The following is a 13,385-nucleotide window of genomic DNA, read 5'->3' as shown; positions in this document are numbered from 1 at the left end:
ATTAATATTAGACATTTTATATTTTGATATCATAGTACACATGGTATTGGATAAATTTATTTTGTATTTTGGGTAGTGTGTTTTTAGCAACTAATTAATTAAGTCTATAATGCTAACCTTGATGTTAGATTTTTAGAAGTATATTGGGAACAATGTGAACCAGCTTATTAACCTTGAGAAATTTAGCATTGTATGTACTAGCTAGTCCATTCATTAAGCTAATTTTACATGTACCAATAGTATTGTTGAAATATTATTCCTAATTATTTTTTTATATGTTATAATTTAATTAATAGTATTTATTAAAATATACTATTAGGATCAACATGATTGGATGAGTATATAATCGATTAGTCTTTTACACATGTGGTTACGAGTTTGATCTTTAGTATGTGCGAATGAAAAGAGTACTCATTGCAAAAAGTGTATGTTTTAGTTTTATACGAGTACATAAATCTTGTATACCTTGATGGTAATTAGACTATAATTTTTAGCTTAATGGATAGTTATAGGTTCAAAGAATGTATACTAGGTTTTTTTTTTATCATTAATATTCAGTCCACTGAACCGTCTAAATCTGATTCGGATGTCAGTTATGAATCTTCTGACATCAAGTGGTTTCAGCCCCTCTGATCACATATTTATTAATTTTTATTTTAATTGTGAGATGAAAATATTTAAAATATTAAAATATGTTTCTCTCAAAATACTAGGGTACATGTTCTGAAAAATTTCAAACTTTTTGTGTTAAACTCAAACTTCCATGTCACCCCCTTAACCATTTTGATAAGTATTGAGTCAATATCCTGACTAAGAATCTCCTGTACTAGATTAGATGTATGTTTGTCTGAAAGGCAGTGATCTTTGTTTTGATCAGAAGTCAATGGAAACTTGTTTACCATGAATGAACGATCGATCTTGACATTAACAAACAAAAAAGCAATCATGAATTTAAAAAAAAAATTGAAAAGAAAGAGTGTGATGGTGGACAAATTTTGTTGTTTTGCGTGGAAGTTTGGGAATTCAAGCTGTAACTTCAATTATTTAGCACAATCTTAGTCATATTGCACAAGTTTTTGTTTTTTTAATATATATCCATCCCAACTACAAAAGGCAAAAGCCATTGAACATATTTGTGGTTTTTTTCCATGTCGGGTATTATCTGTGCGATTATAGAGATTAATTATTATTTAAACCGAAAACTTTAGATAAATTAAAAAAGACATGTGTTATCAAATCTAAAAGACATGTGGCTTAAATGTTACTAGCATATAAAAATAAATGATGAGCATATATATATTTTAGAGTGAGACATACTTTACCCCTTAATAATTTAGCGATATTAACATGTCATCAAAAAATAAAATGAGAACAAGTCATATACGGAGATTTGTTTGTGGTATTCACAATTAACTTGTAATGTATTTTTATTTCACATGTATATAACTTGTTCTTATTGGTTGATAAGTACTTCCTCCATCCCAAAATATAAGCAAAAGTGGGATAAAGAAACTTAATGTATTTGGTTAAAGATTTTAACCAAATACATCCACTTTTGTTGACCAACTTTTACTTATATTTTAGGACGAGGGAGTAAATACTTTCAAATTATCAAAGAGTAAATTAGAAAAAAACCATATTTTAGTTATAATTATATATTACATATTAATTACTTTTATGGCCTAATAATGTAATATATTTAACCAACAATGAATTGATCCAAGTGGTAAGATCCTTAACCCACTTGGGTTGGTGCATTGGTATTAGCTTGGGACCTGGGAGTTGCTCCTCTTGAGGTCTGAGGTTCGATTCTCTTTAGTGCTAATTTGGGTGAGCTAATTTAACTTCTTCAAAAAAAAAATCTTGAACCCTTTCGATTTTTGATCCCTTTCGTATGAAAAAAAATTGGTTAAAAAGAAAAACTCACTTATGTACTGCTTCATTAATTCATTTCAATATATAAGACATTTTTGTAAAATTTTGTTGTTCCATTTTATTAGTTCAATTTTCTCAAAATATCACTAATCAAATAAAAAAAAAAGGTAAAAGATCGCAATTTGTCTCTTAATAATTGAAATGTACTTGTTAAGAAGTTTCACATCGGTTGCGAGATAGTGAGAGTTGGGTTTAATTCAACCCTACAAAATCGGCTTGTGGGTGAGGATTGTCCCAACTTTATAAACATTTATTCAGATTATCTCATAACCAATGTGATACTTCTTAACAAGAATTTTGGAAAAAGAATGTATATTATTGATAATTAAATTTAATGTAAAATTATTTTTTTAAATTTTTATGCTTTTATGAAAGATGTCTTATATATTAGAACAAAGCAAATATCTTAGAAATTCTCCGAGAGAGATTAATCTTTATATGATGTCAACTTCAAGCTCTCTGGTGTTAGAATATTGACTAATGATTTCTGCAATTTTGATTCTGAAAAGAGATGGAGAGGTTCATTTCCTTAGTTTTGAACCTGACATTCATTCATTGTTGTCTTGGGACTGGTTGCACCTCTCAAAATCAAAACTATTATGCTGACTTATCAGTCTGAGATTAGTATATGTTAAACAACTGTTCTAGTACTACTACAACCTGTAATGTACTCTAACTTTCTGCCAATATCAAATGCCACTCGTGTTAACGTTACTCTAATTTCTATAGAAAATAGTTAGCACCGTACTCCTTCGGTCCTACAATGACTGAGTCAATTTGACTGCAATGTTCACATATTTTGTTTTGACGTTATTTTATTTACTAATAAATAAAAATAAATATTAGTATATAAAATTTTGAATTCATCTCGACGAATATTTTTAAAATATTATTTTTTTTATAATTTTTATTATTATACAATTAAAAATATTAATCTTCAAAGTTATGCATTGACATGCGTGAAGCAGTCAACTGACTCACTCATTGTGGGATGAAGGGAGTACTACATAGTACTCACTCTGTTCTATAATGAATGATTCAATTAACTATTTACACATGTCGATGTATAATTTTAACCATTAAAAAATTTTACTTTAGATTTATAGAGTAATTAATGTATAGTCATATCGTGGTTATAATTCAGTTGATAGAGAGATTATATGTAATACTCAAGGACTTGAGTTCGAACTTTGATATATCTATTATCTACTTATTCATCTTATATCAAGCTAGAGGTAGTAGTATTCCCGGAGAAGCGAAAGTTGAGTTTATTATCAATTGTATTTCAGCAAAGTTAGAATGGAGTTTGTCAAAATTCGATAAAGTCAATTTTTATATTTGCTGGAATGGATTCTATGTTTCAAAATTTTGAAATTTTAAGGTGCATTCATTAGTATTTTATAAAAAAAGGTTTTCTACCTAAAATAGTAAAACTTATTCATTTTTTTATTTTTGTTTTTCACATGTTCTTTCTAACACAATCATATTCGAGACACTATTAGGCACTAAATCTGAATATTTCTCTTAATTAAAATTAAAATTTTATTTGTCATAGTATAACTTATTCTGCTAAATCCAATTCTGTTAATAAAATGGATAAGAACTAGATAATAATATTTAATAACATGTTATTTGAGATTTTATCACTACATAAAATTATATATTAACAAACAAAAACTTGGAGTGGCGGTACTCTTCATAAAAATTGGTTTTGTAATTTTGTAAAAGTGATGATGGGTAAACTTGATGGGTAGGGGTGGATAAATGTGAGGGTATAAGAAGTAAAACAATTTCAAAGTCTTTGCTTGGGCAAGTTATTTATATTTTAGCCTAAGTAATTTGGAATAAGCCCAATATATGCCGGGCCTTGGTTTTGCATAATAAAATATTAAGTTTGTGCTTCATAAATAAAATATTAATTTAGTGTTTAAATTTTACAAAAATAAAATAAAGAGATAATTATATATTTAGTTTAGGCTTAATTGCCGTTTTGGTGCCCTTATTTTCATTATTTTATAGATTTTGTCCTCCTATTTTAAAATGTGACGGTTTTGATTCTCCTATCATAATTTATAACTATAAATTGATGATGTGATATGTTTTAAACGACGTGGCATATGATCTGATGATGAGAAAATACCAATAACGATAAAATTGTAAGAAAAAACCTTCATACAGTTAATTTAAAACATGTTGTATCACCACATTTTAGACAAAATATGTGCTATGATGACCAAAATTGTCGAATTTTAAAACAAGGGGACCAATTTAGCAAAATGATGAAAATAAATGGACCAAAACTGCAATTAAGTCTTTAGTTTATTAATTTCTCAAAGAGACGATAATCAAAGACAAACTTTTTAAGTTTTGTTTGCGAGTTGATTTTTAGAGTGAAGGTAAGAGCTTACTCTTTTTTAAATTAAAAATACCATAAAATGTTTTTAAAAATTATTTTTATTTTTGAGATAATTATTTATCATTTATCATGATTTTTTTCAATTATTTTAATATATATCAAACTAAGTCCTCTAAATTATCTAAGTTGCTATCATAAAGCTATCATAAAAAAAATTAGTCAAGGTTGGCGTATCGTAGAGAGACCACCACCAACCACCACCACATATATTTAATGTTGCTGTTTTAGAAGAAAAAATAAAAATATACCGAGAAAAAATAAAAATCGGACAAACCACCATTTTAGATTCCAAAAATGTAATTCATTATCAAATTGGTCATAATTAAATATGCTTAACTAGTGTCCCGGAGGTATTGTTTAGCATTTTCCAATAAAAAATAGTTCAGGATGCGGTTAACTAATACTTTTAGATATTAATTTTGTTTTTTAGTTAAGGAAATAAAAAAAAGTAAATTTTATACTGTATTGAAAAAAATATTTTAACTATTTTTAAAAAGTAGATTATATTTGCTCAAAAAAAAAAATATTATATTAATTCTAGTAAATTTTTTATACTCCATATAATTTCTTAACTAGTGCTTTAGAGTTGCGTCAAAAAAAAAAAAACTAGTGCCTTAGAGTTGGGGCTTGGGGCATTAGTTAACATTTTTAATAAAGAATACATGACACCAACCCAGCTAAAAACCAGCCCCAAACATAATTACAACAGGGACCATCGATAAAGACAAGACCATCCAAATTAAAGGACACGTCCTTCAAAACTGTTCCAGTATCCCTCACTTTTTTTGTTCCAAAACAAAACACAATAGTATACCAATTTAACCTGCTCATTAATAGGACCAATTTGTGAACATGCTCGCATGAATTCTATACCCAACTTCAACCTATTTTGCACCAAAATCTTTGTCATCACTATATGGCCTACCTTTAACATCACAAAAATGGCACTGCACCTGTACGTACCCCCCCAACACAAAGCTCAGGCTTCACCCAATTCAAAGATTTTCCCAGTCTTTGTGTTTTACATTATGAATGAACTGCATTTATGAGATATTTACCACCAAATTCATATATTGGTTTTTGTGTTTTCATTCCTTTCATCTTTCATTCCCTCAAATCAAACATACCATTAAAACGTTAATTAGTTGATATTTTGATAATAAAGACCCCTTCGATAATTTTGATGTAATTTTTTCTTTAAGGCTTAAACCACCGTAATTATTATTAAAAAGAAATTGTAAATAATTAAGATTTATTATAGGTAACCTACCAAGAGATTTCAACAAATTATTGTAGAGAAGAAGACAGTGACAGATCCAAAAATTTTAATAAGTGGGGTCAAAATTATAACATAAAAAAATTTTAAATTGTTATTTATATAATTATAACATTTTTTTATACAAAATTACTTATTTTGGTTTCTTAGTCGATGCTTTTAAGATACTCATTAACATTATAAATTAGTCTTATTAATTTTATATTTATTTTGCAGTGTACTAAATTGACTATATAAAAACGATAATACCATATATGTGAGGTCACATTGCATAAATAATATTAGTATTAACCAAAAATATAATAGGTAAGTGGGGTCAGCTAACCCCATTGCCTCCACAGTCCACACTAAATCCGTGCCCGGAAGAAGAGAGATTTCAACAAATTTATAACAAAAACATAAGTTTTTTTTTAACTAAACAAACTTAATGCATTTCATTAATTACCAAAAGTTCAATATATGAATGAATAATCTCAAATCTATGGAAATTAATTCACAAATTGGCCGTCGTAGCTAAAGTATGAGAAACCGAATTCACTTGTCTCCTGTAATAAACTTCACTTCAAAGTTTACACAAGATAACATAACAAGAATAATATCATTAACAATCGAAATAAACTCTGAATTGCCTCTTCACTTAGTACGAATTGCTTCAACCAACACTTGAGAGTCACTTTCAAATTGGACTCGTTCAAAACCTATATATTTAGCTTCATTCATGACTTGAAATAATGTTCATGCTTCACCCTTCTCTGTTGATAGAACCAGCTGCTGCCACTGTATGAATCTAACAGTAAACTCACCAGGGCTATTACAGAAACAAGCACACATCGTTGTCTTTACCGAGTCGACAAACAACGTTGCATCTACATTGCATTTTAACCATTCTATACGACGTTTTTTCCACCGCTTTGTGCTTAAAAGCGGGAGATAATGATCATCAATATTTTTTAAAATATATAAATATTTCAAAAATATTACATATATATAAATATTACAGGCTACTTCTAATGTGCACAAGTAGCACAAATTGTGCACCATGCACAAGTTGCTCGTATTATTATAAGGAATACGAATTTTACAAAATCCACCGTTGGATTGAAAGTTTATATCATATAGATCGTCCATAATTTTTTTTAAAAAAATCGAAAATTATTTGATATGTTATTGTGACCCATCAAAATTAACGGTTTATGAATTTTAATTGAATACCGTTAATCTTGATGAGTCTCAATAACATATCAAATAATTTTTAATTTTTTTTAAAAAATTTATGGATGATCTATATGATATAAACTTTCAATCCAACGGTAGATTTTATAAAATTCGTATTCGTTATAATAATATTCGAAACTTGTGCACCATGGAAAACTTAGTGAAGTCTTCCATGTTAGCCAAAGCCAATATTACAATGTAAATAAAAATATTTTTTATATGAAATTTGATTATGTAAAGTCAACTGTCAATTTCCAAGCAAAACAAAAAAATTATCTTAAACATTTTTATATTAGATAAAAACAAAAAATCCATCAATTTCTCCACCTCATCCTCATTATGTCAGATTAAAATTTAATCTTAAAAACAGAACACAACAACACACACACCATCACCATTTGTTTCTTCAATACCAAGTCCATTTGTTTTCTCTTATCCATTTTTCTGATTAAAACCATAATAATCTTTTTCCAATGCAAAGATCAGGTTTTGGTTCGGATGGAATATACAGGTCTCTAAGACCTTCCCTTACCTTACCAAAAAACCCGAACCTCTCTCTCGTTACACACTTATTCAACAAAGTCGCTTCTTCTCAAACAAAAACCGCTCTTATAGATGCTGATTCTAACCAAACCCTAAATTTCGCTCAATTAAAATCACTAACAATTAAAATCGCACATGCTTTAATCCACATCGGTTTAAAAAAAACCGACGTCGTTTTATTCCTCGCTCCAAATAGTTATCTTTACCCTGTTTTCTTCCTCGCCGTCGCTTCCATCGGCGCCGTTGCCTCCACCGTCAATCCTACCTACACCATCACCGAAGTCACCAAACAAGCAAAAGATTCAAATCCAAAGCTCATCATCACCGTCGCTGAATTATGGGAGAAAGTAAAACACCTCAATGTCCCCGCCGTTTTTCTCAACTCCGGCACAACACCGACGACAACACCGAATGTTACGAGTTTCGAATCGTTCGTGAAACTCGGCGAATCGGAAACTAAATTTCCGGAAATTGACGTCAAACAGAGCGATACGGCGGCGCTTTTGTATTCCTCCGGTACGACTGGTGTAAGCAAAGGAGTGATTCTCACTCACGGGAATTTCATCGCTTCTGCAACGATGATTTCGATGGATGATGAATTGAATGGAGATATAGACGATGTGTATCTCGTTGTTCTTCCAATGTTTCATGTGTTTGGACTTGCGGTGATTACGTTTTCTCAGCTTGTGAGAGGAAACTGTGTGGTTTCGTTGAAGAGATTTGAATTTGAAGTGGTTTTGAAAACTATTGAGAAATTTAGGGTTACGAAATTATGGGTTGTGCCTCCTATTATACTTGCTCTTGCTAAACATGGTTTGGTTGATAAGTATGATCTTTCTTCTTTGAAGTATATTGGTTCTGGGGCTGCTCCTCTTGGGAAAGAGTTGATGGAAGAGTGTGCTAAGCGATTCCCGAATGCTGTTGTTTCTCAGGTTCATTCTATTAAATTAATTCATTGGTGTTTATGTTAATTTGTTGTTTTATGGAAATATAGCAGATAACCGATAAGCTAGCTTATAGATTATAGTGGATAAACTAGTTGATTGAAATTTGTAGCTTTTGTTAAAATTAGCGGTTGAACTAACTTCTGGATATGAAATGATATATTTGTCAAAAAAAACAGATATGAAATGATTTAGAGAAGATGTTTAATTAATATTTAATTTTTTCAAGTAAGATGCCAGGGGTATAATTGGAAGAAAAAATGATAAGCCATAAACTTTAAGCTATAAGCTAATGGAATTAGCTTATCAAAATAAACTAGAAGCTAGTAAAAATAAGCTATAAGCTCATGAGAAAAAAGGATACCAAACGGGTCTTCTTTTTTTTTCTTTCAAAATGAGCTTATAAAGCCATTAGCTCAAAATTTGACATTGTCAAACAGAGCCTCAGTCCAATTTTCAGTTCCATTCTCATAAATCATTGGTCATATTTATATGCTTAAGTTACTTTTACTTTGCATTTATGATAGTGAAAAATACATCAATTAGTTAATAAAGATAATCTGATAAAATAACTATTTTGTTTCTTTTAATTTCTTAATACTATGTGGGTAAAAACCTTACACTAATAAACGACATTCATTTTGAACCGGAAGGAGTAGTGAGTATGACTCATAGTTAACTAAAAGTCTGTGGGGTCGATCGCAATGTTTATTGTGGGGGGCGACTATGTGTGTGGGGTTCCGCGGTACGGGTCAGAGGTAATATTGTTATTTGGACTTTAGTTTAAATATCTAAGTTGTACATAGTAAACTCTAATCTTTCACTGATAATACAATGGAATTATCGCTTCTCTGTTGTAGCAGACATAGGCAAAATAAGCCAAACTTCGTTACCAAACATTTTCTATTCGTTGTTTGCGTTTATTGTTTGTTTACTCTTTTAAACTGAGTTGCTATTCTATCATATCTTTTGACTATGATATGAAGTGGTTTGATCATAAAATAAGCTAATTATTTGTGATTGATGTGTTGCTCACTTGTTTGTTGTTTTTGTGGTTTCAGGGCTATGGTATGACTGAAACTGCTGGAATTGTTTCTGTGGAGAATACAAGGATGGGGACTCGGCATACTGGCTCGACTGGAATGCTTGTTGCAGGAGTGGAAGCTCAAATTGTCAGTGTAGATACACTGAAGCCACTTCCTCCTGGACAGCTTGGGGAGATATGGGTGCGGGGTCCTAACATGATGCGAGGTACACTACAATGCATCATTTATGCATAAAATCCCCACCTTATGTATAAGAAGTGGTATTTTTGCTTGGCACATTACCAATGATAATTGAATTCCCTAGACTAGACAGGTTGGACATCTCAGGAATGATATTAGAGTATGGTTTGATTCTTCCTATTTTGTTCTTAACTGATTCAGCTTAACTTGGTCTCCTTTGACAATTCTCGTGTTAAATTATATCTTTGATCAGTTATGGGAAATTTTGCTGACAGAAACTGCCCCTCCTTTGACCAAAAATGTTAGGAATTGTATTGTTTAAATTAAGCCTCAGATATTTGAACAATAGTTCTGCTTAGTGCTTTGCTTTTTCTTCCTGGTGTAGAAAGAAAGATTCAAGGAATGATTAAACAGTCTTGTTTCCATTCCACATTTTTACTTTCAAAACGTAAAAACTGTAACGCCGCTCCTGATATGCGTGTTATACTCAGCCCCTGATGTACTCATCAGTCAAATGATTCTTTTTCTCATTTATATGGTTCGCGCTGGTATAGAACTGGCATATAGAGCATAACAAATATCATGAATTTAAGCTCTGTCATTGGAAGATATGTGACCACTAAAGCTTTTGTTTGTGGAAGATAAAGGCTTGCTTTTTAACAGTGATTGGTAGGAGATTTCTTCTGTTATGTATGGAAATGCATCCCAATAGCTTAAGAAGACATGATGGTGTTTCTTATACTCTTAATTGTTTAAGAATGGTCAAGCTTCCTTTCTTTACTTCATATTAAGTTTGCCAATAATTTATATTCCATAGGCTCTTTTCCAAAATGCAATTCATTGAAACTATTACTAAATTTTTCAGGTTATCACAACAATCCACAGGCCACAAGATTGACACTAGATGACAAAGGGTGGGTACATACAGGAGATCTTGGATATTTTGATGAGGATGGCCATCTTTTTGTCGTTGACCGTATCAAAGAACTGATCAAGTATAAAGGTTTCCAGGTATGTAAATCAAATGTCATGTTAATGATAATAGATAGACATAACTGCGAAACAAACTACACATGCCAATTTCAACTGAAATCTGTCAGGTTTAGTTTGGTTATAAATTATTGCATATGTGTATCTGAAAAAAAAGTAATTGCATCTGAAAGTCAAGTATTGTGTAACTTCAGTTCAGCATAATGTGTATGCTGCTCTGTGTGGGTGATTATGTGCTTATAGGTTATAACCTTTTTGGTTAATCTTGGTGAAAAAATATTTATGATCAGGGGCTGTCATATGACTGAATTGTTTGCTATTTTCCTCATCCTTTTTAGGTTGCACCAGCAGAACTTGAAGGGCTCCTTGTTTCTCATCCTGAAATACTTGATGCTGTGGTTATTCCGTAAGTTTCCCATATGTTATCCATTCTACCTACAGAAGTAACACGTCTTATGTTGTCAGTAATTGGGATTCTTAGTTGAGTTGCTTCCGTTTTGTAGATTCCCTGATGCCGAAGCCGGTGAGGTTCCTGTTGCCTATGTTGTACGATCACCCAGTAGTTCACTAACCGAGGAAGATATTAAAAAGTTCATTGCTAATCAGGTAAGATAATGAACAAGTTTGGTCTCTGACCAATACCATTGATGAAATTAGGAGATCTTTAACTGAAGATATTATCCAAACTAAGGGAAGTGATTGTAGACGAGATGGCAATAATAAGATTTGTATTTTTAATATTATATGAAGTTATTGATTGATTAACACAAAATCATAAGAAACCCAGTTAGGTAAAATTTAAAATTAGCATGAAATTATTATATTCCAAGTCTTAGAATTCATACATAAGGTCTTCTTAGCATAACGCTAGTCTTGTTTGCATGTTTTACACTAATGATGCCTGAATGTTACCGATCCCCATTTTCTCTGCTGGTCAATTATCACACATGACCTACTTGTCTCAGCATCTTTTCGGTTGTCACTTATGTTCGTATTTGTTTGCAGGTAGCACCTTTCAAAAGATTGCGAAGGGTAACATTCATCAACACTGTTCCGAAAACAGCATCAGGAAAAATTCTAAGAAGAGAGCTTATCGACAAAGCACGGTCCAAAATATAAGATAACACATATTTTTTTTTCTCTGTTTGTAATACCATTTTTAAGGGTTCAAATAATGTGATAGAATGCAAGTTGTGAATCGTATAGGTATAATAAAAAGCATTCATTTGTAAGGACTCTACTTTTAATTGATAACCATTGGCAGTGATTTGGTTGTGCTTTATATGCATATATAGAATAAATTATCACAACTTAATTCAGTATACTTTATACATTTTTGAGTTCTTTCAAATTGTAATATCAACTTTTTTTTCTTATCTCAGCTTTTTACAAGTTATTTATCAAACGGAAATACAGGAGGAGATGCCAAGTTTCGTGATAAATTACTAAGGTTTAAGATTGCTTTTCAAACTGTGTTACAGATTTTGATTCTTACTAAAGAGATTGAACTCAGTGTTGAGGTTACAACTTACAAGTTGAAACTCATACTAGTACTGAATTAGCACCATAGGTGTAAGCATATATTACTGAAGTTTATGCCTTAAAAAAAAAATACTGTATTGCTGAAGTTTATAATTTCAAATTTTTTTTCCTGGTAAGAATTGTGATTTTTTTTCTACGTGTCATTCATATAAAAGGCTCTTTTTTTTTTGGGTACAAAAAGGCTCTTTATTTGCGGGCTTATTATTTGCTGCCTCGTCTGCTGCAGGTGCAGTGTTCTCATAAGTTGGATTAAATTTAACGGCTCACACATTAAATACTAATTAAAAAAATTAATTATATTAAAACGATGTGATATTTTATAATTGAAGGATTTATTTTTAGTAAAATTGCGGGTAACGGGTAAGGGTATGGGTATCTATGTACCCATAGGGTATGGAGACGGATACAAAGGTTGTTACTCACACGGATATGAGAATGGATACAAGTATTTTTTCAAACTGCGGGTATAGGGGTGAGTACTATAGTACCTTACCCATACCCTACTCATTGTTATCCCTACTAATTTCATAGCTAAGAATATTCAAGTTAACAAATTTAAATAAAGAAAATGCTAACGAGTGCCCCGACACTCTTTAAACATCTTAAATAGTATGTTTTTGTGAAATTTTTATGAAAATATGTGAAGTCAACACATTAAAAATTAAAATGTTTCACTTTTAAAAAATATTATTTTCTTAAATAAAATGTAAAAAAATGCTCCAATCATAACCCTTTAAATAAATCGTTTCAGCCACATTGGTGTGGTGGTACCAACATTTGGATCATGATAGATATGTCCACAGTTCCTATTCCTATTGTTATGAATGTGGGAGCTCCACACCACTCCACTATAAAACAAGAAGAAGCTTGGAGAAAAGAAACAGCTCTTTTTATATAATAAAATAAAACAAAGATGATGAAAACAAATTGGTATCTTGAAACTTTTGTGCTTACAAACAAATAAGTGACAATAGTGAGATATTCATTATATGATCCTTAGGAGAATAAATAAAATAAAAGGCTAAACCACTTTTTGCAACAATTCGTAAGTTCTCATATTAAAGGTAAATGACGGTGGACATTAAATCTTTAAAAGCAAGTATTTTCTTCTACAAGAAGCAAATATCTTAAGCATTTGAAATTGCTAAAGAATGTAACCAAGAAAAAAAAAATTGCTATAGTAAATTAATTTGATGTCCGTTTAAAATATGTTTGTTGCATTTTAAGAAACGAAATACATCATTCATTAAAATAAGATAGTACAATTATTTTTCAAAATATAAAATAGTACAATTAAA

General features: G+C 30.7%; 2 protein-coding genes across 2 annotated transcripts in view; both read left to right on the top strand.

Annotated features, from left to right (window-relative positions):
- LOC123898352 (transcription factor RAX2-like) overlaps positions 1-223 on the top strand; it is a 2,080-nt gene extending 1,857 nt beyond the window's left edge. Inside the window, exon 3 of the mRNA XM_045949281.1 lies at positions 1-223. This exon is cut by the window's left edge and continues 792 nt beyond it. The gene's annotated coding sequence lies outside the window, so the exon portion shown is untranslated.
- A 6,944-nt stretch (positions 224-7,167) lies between these two features.
- LOC123897688 (probable CoA ligase CCL7) lies at positions 7,168-11,860 on the top strand. Its single transcript, XM_045948424.1, has 6 exons — positions 7,168-8,317; positions 9,391-9,580; positions 10,421-10,566; positions 10,884-10,951; positions 11,049-11,151; positions 11,551-11,860. The coding sequence occupies exons 1-6, from the start codon at positions 7,316-7,318 to the stop codon at positions 11,662-11,664; spliced, it is 1,623 nt and encodes a 540-aa protein (XP_045804380.1). The 5' UTR covers positions 7,168-7,315; the 3' UTR covers positions 11,665-11,860.
- Positions 11,861-13,385: the final 1,525 nt, after the last annotated feature.

The sequence above is a fragment of the Trifolium pratense genome, linkage group LG7, assembly GCF_020283565.1.
Source record: "Trifolium pratense cultivar HEN17-A07 linkage group LG7, ARS_RC_1.1, whole genome shotgun sequence".
In the NCBI taxonomy this organism is placed as follows: Eukaryota; Viridiplantae; Streptophyta; class Magnoliopsida; order Fabales; family Fabaceae; genus Trifolium; species Trifolium pratense.
Note: the sequence above shows the minus strand (reverse complement) of the source record. Positions and strands in the feature narration are given on the sequence as shown.